The 19,124-nt window shown below is 39.9% G+C and overlaps 1 protein-coding gene across 3 annotated transcripts in view; it reads left to right on the top strand.

The window, feature by feature from the left end:
• Window positions 1-18,650, top strand: part of CHD6 (chromodomain helicase DNA binding protein 6) — a 1,034,665-nt gene extending 1,016,015 nt beyond the window's left edge. For all 3 annotated transcript variants that reach the window (XM_053712106.1, XM_053712055.1, XM_053712147.1), the window contains one exon: window positions 15,223-18,650. In XM_053712106.1, the coding sequence (XP_053568081.1) occupies window positions 15,223-16,113 (891 nt within the window). In that variant the 3' untranslated portion in view covers window positions 16,114-18,650. The remainder of the gene's footprint in view (window positions 1-15,222) is intronic.
• The last annotated feature ends 474 nt before the right edge of the window (window positions 18,651-19,124 follow it).

The following is a 19,124-nucleotide window of genomic DNA, read 5'->3' as shown; positions in this document are numbered from 1 at the left end:
TTATATGCACCTGTGTACAATTGTGATTGGATAAAATCTTTATCCTGGGCGTATTCCTGTTACACGCACTTTGGTATTTACAACAGAACATAATACGGTTAGTGAGAAAATCTCTAGAATCATCAAAAAACTTTGGTATTTGTTAAACAAATACAATCCACACATTAGTGAATTCCAACACCCCCCCATACATGCATACAAGAGGGTAAAAAACCTAAGAGACACGCTTTTAAAAGCAGATTTGGGAACCAGGAAGGAACAACAAATTATTTGACCACCCCTAAGAAGGGCTCTTATCCCTGCCTGCATTGTGCACAATGCAATTCTATGACAGGAAAAAGCGAGAGAAAAATGGCTTCTATACATGTAATACTGACCATGTAGTCTATCTATTGAAATGCCCATGTGGGCGGGGCTATGTAGGGGAAACGATACGCCCCATTAAAGATAGAATCAGTGCACATAAGTCTTCTATTAGATGTGAAGACAAATCCCTTCCAGTCTCTGCCCATTTTATTGAAGCTGGACATTCAGTAAGCCAACTTAGGTTTCAAATCATAGATCATATCCCAAAACCTAGAAGGGGAGGAGATAGGGAACTACTATTGAAAAGGAAAGAGGTTTGGTGGATAAAAAACTTAAGGACACTACATCCTAAAGGATTAAATAGGGATTATGATTTACATTTGTTTTTATAATTGTTCTAAATTTATATTTAGGAAATTTTGTATTGATTGTAATAGAGATTTTTAATAGTTTCAAGTATTATCTCTATAAATCCACAATATCATTCTACCCCTTTAAATTAAAAAATTTGAAAACAGTAAAAAAGAAAAAAAAGTTTGTTTAAATTAAGTAAATAATATATTTCATCCACTAGATGGCATTAGCCAATGTGAAATGTGCTCATTATTGAGAATAAACAGGTGTAACAATTAATCACCATACAGGTGCTATATAAGGGTCTGAATGTTGGTATACTATAGCATGACTAAGGATCAGATGGATCCGAAATGTTGCTGCTTTTTGTCTTCTATGTCACTGTAAAATAAAGGAAACACTTTGCTGAACTGTGGGGGATGACATCTTCCTTTTGGATTCCTTTCTATTATGTTTGAGGTGTGCAGGACCCTCTGACGTACCTGCACCCCATAAGAAAGCCGTGTTAGTCCAGAGATTTAGATATCAAAATAGCAAGAGTATTGCATTGAGCAATGATAATTTTTTATTGGACTAACTATACATTTATAAGATGACAAGCTTTCGGAAGAATGTCTTCCTTTTTCAAGTCAGAAGCAATACTGACCAATTTGATGGAATTTACAGATTATATCTTAAAACACAGGCTAAAAAGACAGAAAGTGTTACAGAGGTCTGAATGCAGAGGGAGGAGGGGGTGTCGTAAAAATCATGATAGGGGTTTAGGAGACAGGCAGATATTGTCAGTAAAAGATAACAGGCAGGGGAAATATATGTTTATACACAAAGCATATACTGACATAGATATATATCAACATAAAATCAATATGAATAAAGATGGGAAATTAGGTATACAGGGGAATATAAGATAGTCAAAAAAGGAGAAATGAAAAAAAAAGGTAATAATGACAAAAGTGGGGACATAGGCTTACCTGCGTACCTACTGTATGCATAGAGAGTGTGGAATATACAATGTAATTTACTACAGTATATGAAAGTACATAAAAATAAATAATGGGTTAAGAAACCAGAGTCCACATTTAGTCCAGAATTTAGCAAGTTAAAGTTTATTATCATTTTCATTTCAAAGGTTTTTCTTTCCATGGTGTTTTTGAAGTTGCCTCTGAGAATCTTAATTTTGAGGTTTTGGATGGAGTGATCAGGTTGGGTGAAATGGTGACCAACAGTGCTTACAGTATTTTGTTTCACAGTGATTTTTGATTGAGTGTCTGTGTAAGTTCATCCGAAGGTGCAGTTTTTGGCTTGTTTCTCCAATATAATATCCCACTTCACATGCAGTGCAATGTATCATGTATAACACATTTGCCGATATACATGAATATGACCCTTTAATGTTATAGGATTTGCTCTTGTGATTAGCTGTGTTGCTTTCACAAATGTGTTGACATAGTTTGCAGAGAGCTTTGTTGCAGCGCTTGGTTCCATTATGGGTGTTCTTTTTATCAAGGAGTAGCTTTTTGTGGATGAACCTACACAGACACTCAATCAAAGCAGACAGTTTGAAACCTTATAATACAGAATGTGCATGTCTGCAGTCTGAATCTGCTGTCACTTGCAGAGAAAGAACTGAAGCCTTATGGGTGACAAAATGTGCAACACTAATTGTGTTTCAAGCATTTAAGGATCAACTACTTACAATTTAAAGGGACAGTGCTAGTTGGATTCTCTTTAAACTAGCAGCAGAGTATAAAATGTATGACACAAAACTCGTTTAGGTTTTTTTATATATACTGTATGAGATTGCTTGTATTGACAGTGATACAATAAGATGATACACAGAGGTAAACTGTCATTCCATTAGGAATTGTTCCAGCTGAATATTGGACTGTCAGGTTTAATACTGCCAACCGCTTCTTTGTTTAAATCATTCATGTATTTTCTTTTTTCTTTCATGTAATTAGCAAGAGTCCATGAGCTAGTGACGTATGGGATATACATTCCTACCAGGAGGGGCAAAGTTTCCCAAACCTCAAAATGCCTATAAATACACCCCTCACCACACCCACAATTCAGTTTTACAAACTTTGCCTCCGATGGAGGTGGTGAAGTAAGTTTGTGCTAGATTCTACGTTGATATGCGCTCCGCAGCAAGTTGGAGCCCGGTTTTCCTCTCAGCGTGCAGTGAATGTCAGAGGGATGTGAGGAGAGTATTGCCTATTTGAATGCAGTGATCTCCTTCTAAGGGGTCTATTTCATAGGTTCTCTGTTATCGGTCGTAGAGATTCATCTCTTACCTCCCTTTGCAGATCGACGATATACTCTTATATATACCATTACCTCTGCTGATTCTCGTTTCAGTACTGGTTTGGCTATCTGCTATATGTAGATGAGTGTCCTGGGGTAAGTAAGTCTTATTTTCTGTGACACTCCAAGCTATGGTTGGGCACTTTGTTTATAAAGTTCTAAATATATGTATTCAAACATTTATTTGCCTTGACTCAGAATGTTCAACTTTCCTTATTTTCAGACAGTCAGTTTCATATTTGGGATAATGCATTTTGATTTGACCATTTTTTCTTACCTTAAAATTTGACTTTTTCCCTGTGGGCTGTTAGGCTCGCGGGGGCTGAAAATGCTTCATTTTATTGCGTCATTCTTGGCGCGGACTTTTTTGGCGCAAAAATTCTATTTCCGTTTCCGGCGTCATACGTGTCGCCGGAAGTTGCGTCATTCTTTGACGTTATTTCGCGCCAAAAATGTCGGCGTTCCGGATGTGGCGTCATTTTTGGCGCCAAAAAGCATTTAGGCGCCAAATAATGTGGGCGTCTTATTTGGCGCGAAAAAATATGGGCGTCACTTTTGTCTCCACATTATTTAAGTCTCATTTTTTATTGCTTCTGGTTGCTAGAAGCTTGTTCTTTGGCATTCTTTCCCATTCCTGAAACTGTCATTTAAGGAATTTGATCAATTTTGCTTTATATGTTGTTTTTTCTCTTACATATTGCAAGATGTCTCACGTTGCATCTGAGCCAGAAGATACTACAGGAAAATCGCTGTCAAGTGCTGAATCTACCAAAGCTAAGTGTATCTGCTGTAAACTTTTGGTAGCTATTTCTCCAGCTGTTGTTTGTATTGATTGTCATGACAAACTTGTTAAAGCAGATAATATTTCCTTTAGTAAAGTACCATTGCCTGTTGCAGTTCCCTCAACATCTAAGGTGCAGAATGTTCCTGATAATATAAGAGATTTTGTTTCTGAATCCATAAAGAAGGCTATGTCTGTTATTTCTCCTTCTAGTAAACGTAAAAAATCTTTTAAAACTTCTCTCCCTACAGATGAATTTTTAAATGAACATCATCATTCTGATTCTGATGACTCCTCTGGTTCAGAGGATTCTGTCTCTGAGGTTGATGCTGATAAATCTTCATTTCTCCAACATAGGTGTGTCCGGTCCACGGCGTCATCCTTACTTGTGGGATATTCTCCTCCCCAACAGGAAATGGCAAAGAGCCCAGCAAAGCTGGTCACATGATCCCTCCTAGGCTCCGCCTACCCCAGTCATTCTCTTTGCCGTTGTACAGGCAACATCTCCACGGAGATGGCTTAGAGTTTTTTAGTGTTTAACTGTAGTTTTTCATTATTCAATCAAGAGTTTGTTATTTTCAAATAGTGCTGGTACGTACTATTTACTCAGAAACAGAAAAGAGATGAAGAATTCTGTTTGTATGAGGAAAATGATTTTAGCAACCGTAACTAAAATCCATGGCTGTTCCACACAGGACTGTTGAGAGCATTAACTTCAGTTGGGGGAACAGTTTGCAGTCCTTGCTGCTTGAGGTATGACACATTCTAACAAGACGATGTAATGCTGGAAGCTGTCATTTTCCCTATGGGATCCGGTAAGCCATGTTTATTACGATTGTAAATAAGGGCTTCACAAGGGCTTATTTAGACTGTAGACATTTTTTGGGCTAAATCGATTGATATAACACTTATTTAGCCTTGAGGAATCATTTATTCTGGGTATTTTGATATAATAATATCGGCAGGCACTGTTTTAGACACCTTATTCTTTAGGGGCTTTCCCAAAGCATAGGCAGAGTCTCATTTTCGCGCCGGTGTTGCGCACTTGTTTTTGAGAGGCATGGCATGCAGTCGCATGTGAGAGGAGCTCTGATACTTATAAAAGACTTCTGAAGGCATCATTTGGTATCGTATTCCCCTTGGGTTTGGTTGGGTCTCAGCAAAGCAGATACCAGGGACTGTAAAGGGGTTAAAGCTTAAAACGGCTCCGGTTCCGTTATTTTAAGGGTTAAAGCTTCCAAAATTGGTGTGCAATATTTTCAAGGCTTTAAGACACTGTGGTGAAAGTTTGGTGAATTTTGAACAATTCCTTCATGTTTTTTCGCAATTGCAGTAATAAAGTGTGCTCAGTTTAAAATTTAAAGTGACAGTAACGGTTTTATTTCAAAACGTTTTTTGTACTTTCTTATCAAGTTTATGCCTGTTTAACATGTCTGAACTACCAGATAGACTGTGTTCTGAATGTGGGGAAGCCAGAATTCCTATTCATTTAAATAAATGTGATTTATGTGATAATGACAATGATGCCCAAGATGATTCCTCAAGTGAGGGGAGTAAGCATGGTACTGCATCATTCCCTCCTTCGTCTACACGAGTCTTGCCCACTCAGGAGGCCCCTAGTACATCTAGCGCGCCAATACTCCTTACTATGCAACAATTAACGGCTGTAATGGATAATTCTGTCAAAAACATTTTAGCCAAAATGAACCCTTGTCAGCGTAAGCGTGGATGCTCTGTTTTAGTTACTGAAGAGCATGACGACGCTGATATTAATATCTCTGAAGGGCCCCTAACCCAATCTGAGGGGGCCAGGGAGGTTTTGTCTGAGGGAGAAATTACTGATTTAGGGAACATTTCTCAGCAGGCTGAATCTGATGTGATTACTTTTAAATTTAAATTGGAACATCTCCGCATTTTGCTTAAGGAGGTATTATCCACTCTGGATGATTGTGAAAATTTGGTCATCCCAGAGAAACTATGTAAAATGGACAAGTTCCTAGAGGTGCCGGGGCTCCCAGAAGCTTTTCCTATACCCAAGCGGGTGGCGGACATTGTTAATAAAGAATGGGAAAGGCCCGGTATTCCTTTCGTCCCTCCCCCCATATTTAAAAAATTGTTTCCTATGGTCGACCCCAGAAAGGACTTATGGCAGTCAGTCCCCAAGGTCGAGGGAGCGGTTTCTACTTTAAACAAACGCACCACTATTCCCATAGAGGATAGTTGTGCTTTCAAAGATCCTATGGATAAAAAATTAGAAGGTTTGCTTAAAAAGATGTTTGTTCAGCAGGGTTACCTTCTACAACCCATTTCATGCATTGTCCCTGTCACTACAGCCGCATATTTCTGGTTTGATGAACTGATTAAGGTGCTCGATAGTGACTCTCCTCCTTATGAGGAGATTATGGACAGAGTCAATGCTCTCAAATTGGCTAATTCTTTCACTCTAGACGCCTCTTTGCAATTGGCTAAGTTAGCGGCTAAGAATTCTGGGTTTGCTATTGTGGCGCGCAGAGCGCTTTGGTTGAAATCTTGGTCGGCTGATGCGTCTTCCAAGAACAACTATAAACATTCCTTTCAAGGGGAAAACGCTGTTTGGTCCTGACTTGAAAGAGATTATCTCTGATATCACTGGGGGTAAGGGCCATGCCCTTCCTCAGGATCGGCCTTTCAAGGCAAAAAATAGACCTAATTTTCGTCCCTTTCGTAAAAACGGACCAGCCCAAGGTGCTACGTCCTCTAAGCAAGAAGGTAATACTTCTCAGGCCAAGCCAGCTTGGAGACCAATGCAAGGCTGGAACAAGGGAAAGCAGGCAAAGAAACCTGCCACTGCTACCAAGACAGCATGAAATATCGGCCCCCGATCCGGGACCGGATCTGGTGGGGGGCAGACTCTCTCTCTTCGCTCAGGCTTGGGCAAGAGATGTTCTGGATCCTTGGGCGCTAGAAATAGTCTCCCAGGGTTATCTTCTGGAATTCAAGGGACTTCCCCCAAGGGGGAGGTTCCACAGGTCTCAGTTGTCTTCAGACCACATAAAAAGACAGGCGTTCTTACATTGCGTAGAAGACCTGTTAAAAATGGGAGTGATTCATCCTGTTCCATTGAGAGAACAAGGGATGGGGTTCTACTCCAATCTGTTCATAGTTCCCAAAAAAGAGGGAACATTCAGACCAATCCTAGATCTCAAGATCTTAAACAAATTTCTCAAGGTCCCATCTTTCAAGATGGAAACCATTCGAACTATCCTTCCTTCCATCCAGGAAGGTCAATTCATGACCACGGTGGATTTAAAGGATGCGTATCTACATATTCCTATCCACAAGGAACATCATCGGTTCCTAAGGTTTGCATTCCTGGACAAACATTACCAGTTCGTGGCGCTTCCTTTCGGATTAGCCACTGCTCCAAGGATTTTCACAAAGGTACTAGGGTCCCTTCTAGCTGTGCTAAGACCAAGGGGCATTGCAGTAGTACCTTACCTGGACGACATTCTGATTCAAGCGTCGTCCCTCCCTCGAGCAAAGGCTCACACGGACATCGTCCTGGCCTTTCTCAGATCGCACGGCTGGAAAGTGAACGTGGAAAAGAGTTCTCTATCCCCGTCAACAAGGGTTCCCTTCTTGGGAACAATTATAGACTCCTCAGAAATGAGGATTTTTCTAACAGAGGCCAGAAAGACAAAGCTTCTGGACTCTTGTCGAATACTTCATTCCGTTCCTCTTCCTTCCGTAGCTCAGTGCATGGAAGTGATCGGGTTGATGGTAGCGGCAATGGACATAGTTCCTTTTGCGCGCATTCATCTAAGACCATTACAACTGTGCATGCTCAGTCAGTGGAATGGGGACTATACAGACTTGTCTCCAAAGATACAAGTAAATCAGAGGACCAGAGACTCACTCCGTTGGTGGCTGTCCCTGGACAACCTGTCACGAGGGATGACATTCCACAGACCAGAGTGGGTCATTGTCACGACCGACGCCAGTCTGATGGGCTGGGGCGCGGTCTGGGGATCCCTGAAAGCTCAGGGTCTTTGGTCTCGGGAAGAATCTCTTCTACCGATAAATATTCTGGAACTGAGAGCGATATTCAATGCTCTCAAGGCTTGGCCTCAGCTAGCGAGGACCAAGTTCATACGGTTTCAATCAGACAACATGACGACTGTTGCGTACATCAACCATCAGGGGGGAACAAGGAGTTCCCTAGCGATGGAAGAAGTGACCAAGATCATTCTATGGGCGGAGTCTCACTCCTGCCACCTGTCTGCTATCCACATCCCGGGAGTGGAAAATTGGGAAGCGGATTTTCTGAGTCGTCAGACATTGCATCCGGGGGAGTGGGAACTCCATCCGGAAATCTTTGCCCAAGTCACTCAACTTTGGGGCATTCCAGACATGGATCTGATGACCTCTCGTCAGAACTTCAAAGTTCCTTGCTACGGGTCCAGATCCAGGGATCCCAAGGCGGCTCTAGTGGATGCACTAGTAGCACCTTGGACCTTCAAACTAGCTTATGTGTTCCCGCCGTTTCCTCTCATCCCCAGGCTGGTAGCCAGGATCAATCAGGAGAGGGCGTCGGTGATCTTGATAGCTCCTGCGTGGCCACGCAGGACTTGGTATGCAGATCTGGTGAATATGTCATCGGCTCCACCTTGGAAGCTACCTTTGAGACGAGACCTTCTTGTTCAGGGTCCGTTCGAACATCCGAATCTGGTTTCACTCCAGCTGACTGCTTGGAGATTGAACGCTTGATTTTATCGAAGCGAGGTTTCTCAGATTCTGTTATCGATACTCTTGTTCAGGCCAGAAAGCCTGTAACTAGAAAGATTTACCACAAAATTTGGAAAAAATATATCTGTTGGTGTGAATCTAAAGGATTCCCTTGGGACAAGGTTAAGATTCCTAGGATTCTATCCTTCCTTCAAGAAGGATTGGAAAAAGGATTATCGGCAAGTTCCCTGAAGGGACAGATTTCTGCCTTGTCGGTGTTACTTCACAAAAAACTGGCAGCTGTGCCAGATGTTCAAGCCTTTGTTCAGGCTCTGGTTAGAATCAAGCCTGTTTACAAACCTTTGACTCCTCCTTGGAGTCTCAATTTAGTTCTTTCAGTTCTTCAGGGGGTTCCGTTTGAACCCTTACATTCCGTTGATATTAAGTTATTATCTTGGAAAGTTTTGTTTTTAGTTGCAATTTCTTCTGCTAGAAGAGTTTCAGAATTATCTGCTCTGCAGTGTTCTCCTCCTTATCTGGTGTTCCATGCAGATAAGGTGGTTTTACGTACTAAACCTGGTTTTCTTCCAAAAGTTGTTTCTAACAAAAACATTAACCAGGAGATTATCGTACCTTCTCTGTGTCCGAAACCAGTTTCAAAGAAGGAACGCTTGTTGCACAATTTGGATGTTGTTCGCGCTCTAAAATTCTATTTAGATGCTACAAAGGATTTTAGACAAACATCTTCCCTGTTTGTTGTTTATTCAGGTAAAAGGAGAGGTCAAAAAGCAACTTCTACCTCTCTCTCTTTTTGGATTAAAAGCATCATCAGATTGGCTTACGAGACTGCCGGACGGCAGCCTCCCGAAAGAATCACGGCTCATTCCACTAGGGCTGTGGCTTCCACATGGGCCTTCAAGAACGAGGCTTCTGTTGATCAGATATGTAGGGCAGCGACTTGGTCTTCACTGCACACTTTTACCAAATTTTACAAGTTTGATACTTTTGCTTCTTCTGAGGCTATTTTTGGGAGAAAGGTTTTGCAAGCCGTGGTGCCTTCCATTTAGGTGACCTGATTTGCTCCCTCCCTTCATCCGTGTCCTAAAGCTTTGGTATTGGTTCCCACAAGTAAGGATGACGCCGTGGACCGGACACACCTATGTTGGAGAAAACAGAATTTATGTTTACCTGATAAATTTCTTTCTCCAACGGTGTGTCCGGTCCACGGCCCGCCCTGGTTTTTTAATCAGGTCTGATAATTTATTTTCTTTAACTACAGTCACCACGGTACCATATGGTTTCTCCTATGCTATTATTCCTCCTTAACGTCGGTCGAATGACTGGGGTAGGCGGAGCCTAGGAGGGATCATGTGACCAGCTTTGCTGGGCTCTTTGCCATTTCCTGTTGGGGAGGAGAATATCCCACAAGTAAGGATGACGCCGTGGACCGGACACACCGTTGGAGAAAGAAATTTATCAGGTAAACATAAATTCTGTTATTTATTTAAAATGGAATTTATTCGTTCTTTACTTAAAGAAGTTCTAATTGCTTTAGAAATAGAGGATTCTGGTCCTCTTGATACTAATTCTAAACGTTTAGATAAGGTATTTAAAGCTCCTGTGGTTATTCCAGAAGTTTTTCCTGTTCCTAATGCTATTTCTGCAGTAATTTCCAAAGAATGGGATAATTTGGGTAATTCATTTACTCCTTCTAAACGTTTTAAGCAATTATATCCTGTGCCGTCTGACAGATTAGAATTTTGGGACAAGATCCCTAAAGTTGATGGGGCTATTTCTACCCTTGCTAAACGTACTACTATTCCTACGTCAGATGGTACTTCGTTTAAGGATCCTCTAGATAGGAAAATTGAGTCCTTTCTAAGAAAAGCTTATCTGTGTTCAGGTAATCTTCTTAGACCTGCTATATCTTTGGCTGATGTTGCTGCAGCTTCAACTTTTTGGTTGGAAACTTTAGCGCAACAAGTAACACATCGTGATTCTCATGATATTATTATTCTTCTTCAGCATGCTAATAATTTTATCTGTGATGCCATTTTTGATATTATCAGAGTTGATGTCAGGTTTATGTCTCTAGCTATTTTAGCTAGAAGAGCTTTATGGCTTAAAACTTGGAATGCTGATATGGCTTCTAAATCAACTTTACTTTCCATTTCTTTCCAGGGTAACAAATTATTTGGTTCTCAGTTGGATTCCATTATTTCAACTGTTACTGGTGGGAAAGGAACTTTTTTACCACAGGATAAAAAATCTAAAGGTAAAAACAGGGCTAATAATCGTTTTCGTTCCTTTCGTTTCAACAAAGAACAAAAGCCTGATCCTTCATCCTCAGGAGCAGTTTCAGTTTGGAGACCATCTCCAGTCTGGAATAAATCCAAGCCAGCTAGAAAGGCAAAGCCTGCTTCTAAGTCCACATGAAGGTGCGGCCCTCATTCCAGCTCAGCTGGTAGGGGGCAGGTTACGTTTTTTCAAGGAAATTTGGATCAATTCTGTTCACAATCTTTGGATTCAGAGCATTGTTTCAGAAGGGTACAGAATTGGTTTCAAGTTGAGACCTCCTGCAAAGAGATTTTTTCTTTCCCGTGTCCCAGTAAATCCAGTAAAAGCTCAAGCATTTCTGAAATGTGTTTCAGATCTAGAGTTGACTGGAGTAATTATGCCAGTTCCAGTTCCGGAACAGGGGATGGGGTTTTATTCAAATCTCTTCATTGTACCAAAGAAGGAGAATTCTTTCAGACCAGTTCTGGATCTAAAAATATTGAATCGTTATGTAAGGATACCAACGTTCAAGATGGTAACTGTAAGGACTATCTTACCTTTTGTTCAGCAAGGGAATTATATGTCCACGATAGATTTACAGGATGCATATCTGCATATTCCGATTCATCCAGATCATTATCAGTTCCTGAGATTCTCGTTTCTGGACAAGCATTACCAATTTGTGGCTCTGCCGTTTGGCCTAGCTACAGCTCCAAGAATTTTTACAAAGGTTCTCGGTGCCCTGCTGTCTGTAATCAGAGAACAGGGTATTGTGGTATTTCCTTATTTGGACGATATCTTGGTACTTGCTCAGTCTTTACATTTAGCAGAATCTCATACGAATCGACTTGTGTTGTTTCTTCAAGATCATGGTTGGAGGATCAATTTACCAAAAAGTTCTTTGATTCCTCAGACAAGGGTAACCTTTCTGGGTTTCCAGATGGATTCAGTGTCCATGACTCTGTCTTTAACAGACAAGAGACGTCTAAAGTTGATTACAGCTTGTCGAAACCTTCAGTCACAATCATTCCCTTCGGTAGCCTTATGCATGGAAATTCTAGGTCTTATGACTGCTGCATCGGACGCGATCCCCTTTGCTCGTTTTCACATGCGACCTCTTCAGCTCTGTATGCTGAAGCAATGGTGCAAGGATTACACGAAGATATCTCAATTAATATCTTTAAAACCGATTGTTCGACACTCTCTAACATGGTGGACAGATCACCATCGTTTAATTCAGGGGGCTTCTTTTGTGCTTCCGACCTGGACTGTAATTTCAACAGATGCAAGTCTCACAGGTTGGGGAGCTGTGTGGGGATCTCTGACGGCACAAGGAGTTTGGGAATCTCAGGAGGTGAGATTACCGATCAATATTTTGGAACTCCGTGCAATTTTCAGAGCTCTTCAGTTTTGGCCTCTTCTGAAGAGAGAATCGTTCATTTGTTTTCAGACAGACAATGTCACAACTGTGGCATACATCAATCATCAAGGAGGGACTCACAGTCCTCTGGCTATGAAAGAAGTATCTCAAATCTTGGTTTGGGCGGAATCCAGCTCCTGTCTAATCTCTGCGGTTCATATCCCAGGTGTAGACAATTGGGAAGCGGATTATCTCAGTCGCCAAACGTTGCATCCGGGCGAATGGTCTCTTCACCCAGAGGTATTTCTTCAGATTGTTCAAATGTGGGAACTTCCAGAAATAGATCTGATGGCGTCCCATCTAAACAAGAAACTTCCCAGGTATCTGTCCAGATCCCGGGATCCTCAGGCGGAGGCAGTGGATACATTATCACTTCCTTGGAAGTATCATCCTGCCTATATCTTTCCGCCTCTAGTTCTTCTTCCAAGAGTAATCTCCAAGATTCTGAAGGAATGCTCGTTTGTTCTGCTGGTAGCTCCGGCTTGGCCTCACAGGTTTTGGTATGCGGATCTTGTCCGGATGGCCTCTTGCCAACCGTGGACTCTTCCGTTAAGACCAGACCTTCTGTCACAAGGCCCTTTTTTCCATCAGGATCTGAAATCCTTAAATTTAAAGGTATGGAGATTGAACGCTTGATTCTTGGTCAAAGAGGTTTCTCTGACTCCGTGATTAATACTATGTTACAGGCTCGTAAATCTGTATCTCGAGAGATATATTATAGAGTCTGGAAGACTTATATTTCTTGGTGTCTTTCTCATCATTTTTCTTGGCATTCTTTTAGAATACCGAGAATTTTACAGTTTCTTCAGGATGGTTTAGATAAGGGTTTGTCCGCAAGTTCTTTGAAAGGACAAATCTCTGCTCTTTCTGTTCTTTTTCACAGAAAGATTGCTATTCTTCCTGATATTCATTGTTTTGTACAAGCTTTGGTTCGTATAAAACCTGTCATTAAGTCAATTTCTCCTCCTTGGAGTTTGAATTTGGTTCTGGGAGCTCTTCAAGCTCCTCCGTTTGAACCTATGCATTCATTGGACATTAAATTACTTTCTTGGAAAGTTTTGTTCCTTTTGGCCATCTCTTCTGCTAGAAGAGTTTCTGAATTATCTGCTCTTTCTTGTGAGTCTCCTTTTCTGATTTTTCATCAGGATAAGGCGGTGTTGCGAACTTCTTTTGAATTTTTACCTAAAGTTGTGAATTCCAACAACATTAGTAGAGAACTTGTGGTTCCTTCATTATGTCCTAATCCTGAGAATTCTAAGGAGAAATCGTTGCATTCTTTGGATGTTGTTAGAGCTTTGAAATATTATGTTGAAGCTACGAAATCTTTCCGTAAGACTTCTAGTCTATTTGTTATCTTTTCCGGTTCTAGGAAAGGCCAGAAAGCTTCTGCCATTTCTTTGGCATCTTGGTTGAAATCTTTAATTCATCTTGCCTATGTTGAGTCGGGTAAAATTCCGCCTCAGAGAATTACAGCTCATTCTACTAGGTCAGTATCTACTTCCTGGGCGTTTAGGAATGAAGCTTCGGTTGACCAGATCTGCAAAGCAGCAACTTGGTCCTCTTTGCATACTTTTACTAAATTCTACCATTTTGATGTATTTTCTTCTTCTGAAGCAGTTTTTGGTAGAAAAGTACTTCAGGCAGCGGTTTCAGTTTGAATCTTCTGCTTATGTTTTTCGTTAAACTTTATTTTGGGTGTGGATTATTTTCAGCAGGAATTGGCTGTCTTTATTTTATCCCTCCCTCTCTAGTGACTCTTGTGTGGAAAGATCCACATCTTGGGTAGTCATTATCCCATACGTCACTAGCTCATGGACTCTTGCTAATTACATGAAAGAAAACATAATTTATGTAAGAACTTACCTGATAAATTCATTTCTTTCATATTAGCAAGAGTCCATGAGGCCCGCCCTTTTTTTGTGGTGGTTATGATTTTGTATAAAGCACAATTATTCCAATTCCTTATTTTATATGCTTTCGCACTTTTTTATCACCCCACTTCTTGGCTATTCGTTAAACTGAATTGTGGGTGTGGTGAGGGGTGTATTTATAGGCATTTTGAGGTTTGGGAAACTTTGCCCCTCCTGGTAGGAATGTATATCCCATACGTCACTAGCTCATGGACTCTTGCTAATATGAAAGAAATGAATTTATCAGGTAAGTTCTTACATAAATTATGTTTTTCTGGGTAACACTTTGCTTATGTGAAAAGTGTGGCAATAACTTGCATAAAGTTAGGGAATTCTTCTAAACTAATATCAGTTTGACTCATTTTTAAATCTGCTTTATCCATGCTTTAATTGACAACGGTGCTAATTCACCTTAAATGATAAAAGAGCTGTGAGAAGCAGGGGCAGACATTGTAACTGAATGTCTAATGTATGAGTGAGAGGAATACAGGATTCTGCAAATACATAGATGAGTGAAAACAAATACAATGCTAGTTTGTAACAGACCAGAGCCAATAGTGCTAAAGACACTCCCACTCACATTGACACAAAGGTAGTTGGATATAAACCATCAGATTTGGTTAATTGGGATCAGGTTTACGCACGAGTAGGGTGTTAGATTTTTTCCCCCCACTTTTCACACTCCATTGAAGTCTATGGGGGGAATACATTAAAGCAATTATATTTTAAGTTTGGCTCTTTGTGTGTGTTCGGTAAGTGCGATAGCAACACGTAAAAAAAAATCTTCTAGCATGTGAGCAATAATTACTGCTCCACTTATAATCTGGCCCTTAATCAGATTTGTCTAATTTTATTGAAATATGCCACAAAATTTCCACTTGTGAACATTTCTTGTTTTTGTTTTTTTTTTTTGAGCCAAAATTATATATACTAGATAAACAAGTGCTATTTTTTAATCAACTACTAAATGCTGTACATAATATTAGCATTTGGATTACCTTATCTATGGGGTCTATGGCAAGAACAATATTAGCAGGAAAAAAAAAGGATATAGAGTATTTTCTATGTTGATCTGCATGCATTGAAATGCATTAGTACATGTAATTTAAGATGTTATACTCATCTTATAAAAAAGCAATTTCACATTCCATTTTTTTTTATTCCAGGGCTTCCTTCAAGAGAGTAAGTTCAGCAGGGTGTTAACTGAGCCTGTTATGCGAGATACAGGTCCTAGGCGAAGGGGAAGGCGGCCTAGGAGTGAGATGACAAAGTCCACTGGAGCAGCAGTATCAGACTCTCCCTCTGGAATGGGCCAGCTTTTTATGAATGGTTTGATTGCAGGAATGGATATAGTAGGACTGCAGAATATGAGGAATATGCAAGGCATCCCTTTAACTGGACTGGTAGGGTTCCCTACAGGCTTCACAACAGTTTCTGCAAATGATGAGATGAAGAGCACCTTAAGCATGTTACCAATGATGCTCCCTGGCATGACTACCATGCCTCAAATGTTTGGTGTTGGGGGGATTATAAATTCTCCTATGTCCTCTTCTGTGTCAACTTCTTTAGGAAGCACAATAAAAAGTGGGTCCTCACGCACAGAGAAAGCCACAGAGGACAATGATGGCAGCCAAGAAACTAAACAAGACACGGCACCTTCTGAGAAAGTTGGAGGTGGCTCCTTTCAGGAGCAGTCAGACCCTGCAGTGACTACCAGCAGCCCTGTAGCTTTCAACCCATTCCTTATCCCTGGCATGTCCCCAAGTTTGCTTTACCCATCTATGTTTCTGTCACCTGGGATTGGCATGGCAATACCTGGGGTTCAACCAAACCGCTTATCTGAGTCAAGTGGTCTTGATCAACCTCGAAGGAAGAGGAAGAAAGTGAAGGATGACTCTCAGACCTCTGAACTAGAGACTGTGCCCAATACAGAAAGCGTAGACCAGGAGCAACCATCACCTAATAGCCAGAACTGTAAATATAATAGTGAAGTACCCGCATCTGAGAAAGATGGGGATGATTCTGGTTTAAAAGGGACTCTGGACAATACCAACTAGAACTTTCCCTCCAGACATAGTGACTTGTGAGTTTTCTCTCCCATGGCTATTCCTAGCTCTCTGTCAGATCTCTGGGGTGTGCAACCTCTTGTAACCATTTTTTAATGGTGTTTCTGTATCCGCTAAATGGAGGGGTTCTTTTCATCCTGACACTAGTTTGACAAACCATGATTGGTGGCTAGAATGGTAAATCTGAAAATTCTGTTTTGAGAGTTGTTGTTTTTTTTTATTTTCATTCCATCAAAGGGTAATTCAATTATCCTAGTCTTTTATCCTCTACTTGTCTTCAACCCCCAAAATAACCCAAGTTTTTGGTTTAAAGGCAGAGTGTAGCACAAGGTCTTAAAGCAGCAATCCCTAAAGCCAAAGATGGGCTTTTAGCTAAAGCAATAGAACTGGTGTTGTCCATAATCAGTACATCACTGAAAGCTCTTAAAGGGGTGACGTTCATCCAGTGGTAGATATGAAATGAAGTGTGGTGGTTCTGACTTACAGAACCAATATGACACTTGGAGAAATACAGCTTCTTGATCCACCAAAGGTTTATAGAGAAGGGAAAGATGCACTTTTAACGAATATTCTTTTCTTTTAAAAAGAAAATTGGATATTTGATATAAAAAGAATAAACATTTTGGATTAGTGCAGCGTTGTAAAAAAAAAAAAAAAAAAAAGATACAACCCTTAAATGCATTGCACCTGCTACAGTTCTGGAAATGGGATAGTGAATTTCCTGTTAAAAGTAGAAAATAGATGTATATTTCTTTAAAAATAGTATTTTTTTAATTAACATGAAATACAATATATATGCGTGTATAAATATATATATATATAAGCTAGAGGATGGCAACTTGAGAAAATCAACTGAATAGTTGCTTTCCAGTAACCCAGAAACAAACAACCTCCTACCCCATTTACTTTAAAAAAAAAGTTATATCTTTCTTTGTTTGTGGGTTATTGACCAAAAATCTAGAGACAAAATTAAATTGAGGAATAAAGTACTGTATCCTCTTTAATTCTGCACAGACATTGCCGGGTATGCACAGGCACCATTTAAATGTTGGTGTCTGCATAATCTTTTTCCACAAGGTGCAAAAAAAATGAGTGGCAATATGTTCAGCAGAAGAGAGCTGCATGGTGTTCATATGAGCTGTACATCATTTTAAACACTATAGCTTATTGACATCAAAAGGGTAACTCAAGGTAGGGAGACTTATTGGTAGCTGTAAGGAACAAAATTCCATGGGCTGCATTTGCTCCTCTTGCTTTCCCTCCAGACATATGTGCAATTAAGATCTGAGGAACATGGGTGATAAAGGTAGCACTTAATTCTGTATGTAGTTATTAGTAGACCTTTGCCCCCAGTATGTCAAAAAATAGATCTGTGTCTCTCTCACTCTTTCCCTTGGTCTTCTAGTTACATTTCCAGAGGTCTTTTACTGAGAATGAGCAGTGCGGTATAACAGATTGCTCTGTGCAATAAACAAACTCTTTCTAGCTTAGGAACAGTATTAAAATTATAAAGCTTAATTTAAAAGCTCTTGTGACCAAGATGCCTTTTTTTATTTCTGCTGTAAAGGATCCAGCACTTTGTCTATAACAATCATGCTATTCCTATCGGTACCCCTTATTGTTGCACATCATAAGAGCAGGACATGGGCGCAGTGCCTCAAAATGACTTCAGAGTTACAAGCAGAGACAAAATGAGGTTTTACACTGTAGTTATGACCGAACCCGTACACTCCTACATGTATCTTCATTCACAGGGACAGTGGGTCCATATGCTCTGTGGCACAATTGTAAGCACTCTAACACAAGTAAGCACTTTTTTTGCTTCGGTTTTAACACCTACAACATCCACCTATAAAAGAAAAAAGCACTTGGTGATTTTTATTAATATTTAGAAAGTAAAGACTAGTTCTAGATTTTACCTGGTTACTGCATATATCTATGTTAGAAAATAAATTTATAAAGGTAGAAATCACTGTAGGGTAACATAAACAAATACAAGGACACATCACTGTATTAATTAGAGGGGCTGCTGCTTTAACTATTCTGCAGGTCAGGTCCAGAGTTGAATTTGATTTTGCTACAGAGCACTGAATTAAAATCTCCTTTGCAAAGATTTTGCGACATATTAGTGCTTTGTAAGCCCCTCTGGAAGTGAAAGGTATAAAAGAGCACTAACCACTTATGTCCCGATTATCAAAAATTTGCAGACATGGAGAGAGATCACTCAAAACATTTTTTAAAGCATTATATTGTATTTGTCTCTCCTTCACATTTATAACCCTGAGATAAACAGCTCTCAAGCTAAAAATTTGCCTTTTTAAAATTCTTTGAGGGAACAGTACTGACGAGACTGCTTAGATAATCTCACCAGAGCGGAGAGCTTTAGAAAACTTGGCCATTAGAAACCAAATCGAACCAAATGTTGATTGTTAATGAATAGATTTTTGCAATCAGTGATGTAAAAAAGTTGTATCAGTTATACATTTTTACTCCAATTAATTGTAATCATTAAAATCATACCCAAAGGATTTTTTTTTATATTCTGGATTGTAATAGATGTAGTAATTATAATTGCAGGCATGCCCCATTTTTCTCAAAGTTTATGCAGCTGCAATGGGGTCCAAAAACATTTACTACTGTGCATCTTGAGATCCTATGTTAGAATTCTGAAATACATTTATATGTCTGACTTATTTAAGATCTCAGTCGTTTCATTTGACCCCATTTCACTGCAACTACTTCTACATTGCATCGGTCAATTGAAAATGTGTTTTTGCTGAAATGTTACATCAAAACTGTATTTTGGGGGAAAGTAAGCACAGCTGTAGCAAGTGCTAATGTGTATTTCTTTTTTTATTTAAAAGTATTTCCCTATTTTATTATGGTTACTAGTCTGGTAGCATAGATCAAATATATAGAATTAATGACTGAAAAACATATATTCATTTTTTTTTTTTCTAAAGAAAAAAAGATAATAGAATGATTTTGTCCATGTGTAGTTA

Source organism: Bombina bombina, chromosome 1, assembly GCF_027579735.1.
Source record: "Bombina bombina isolate aBomBom1 chromosome 1, aBomBom1.pri, whole genome shotgun sequence".
NCBI classification, from domain to species: Eukaryota; Metazoa; Chordata; class Amphibia; order Anura; family Bombinatoridae; genus Bombina; species Bombina bombina.
Note: the sequence above shows the minus strand (reverse complement) of the source record. Positions and strands in the feature narration are given on the sequence as shown.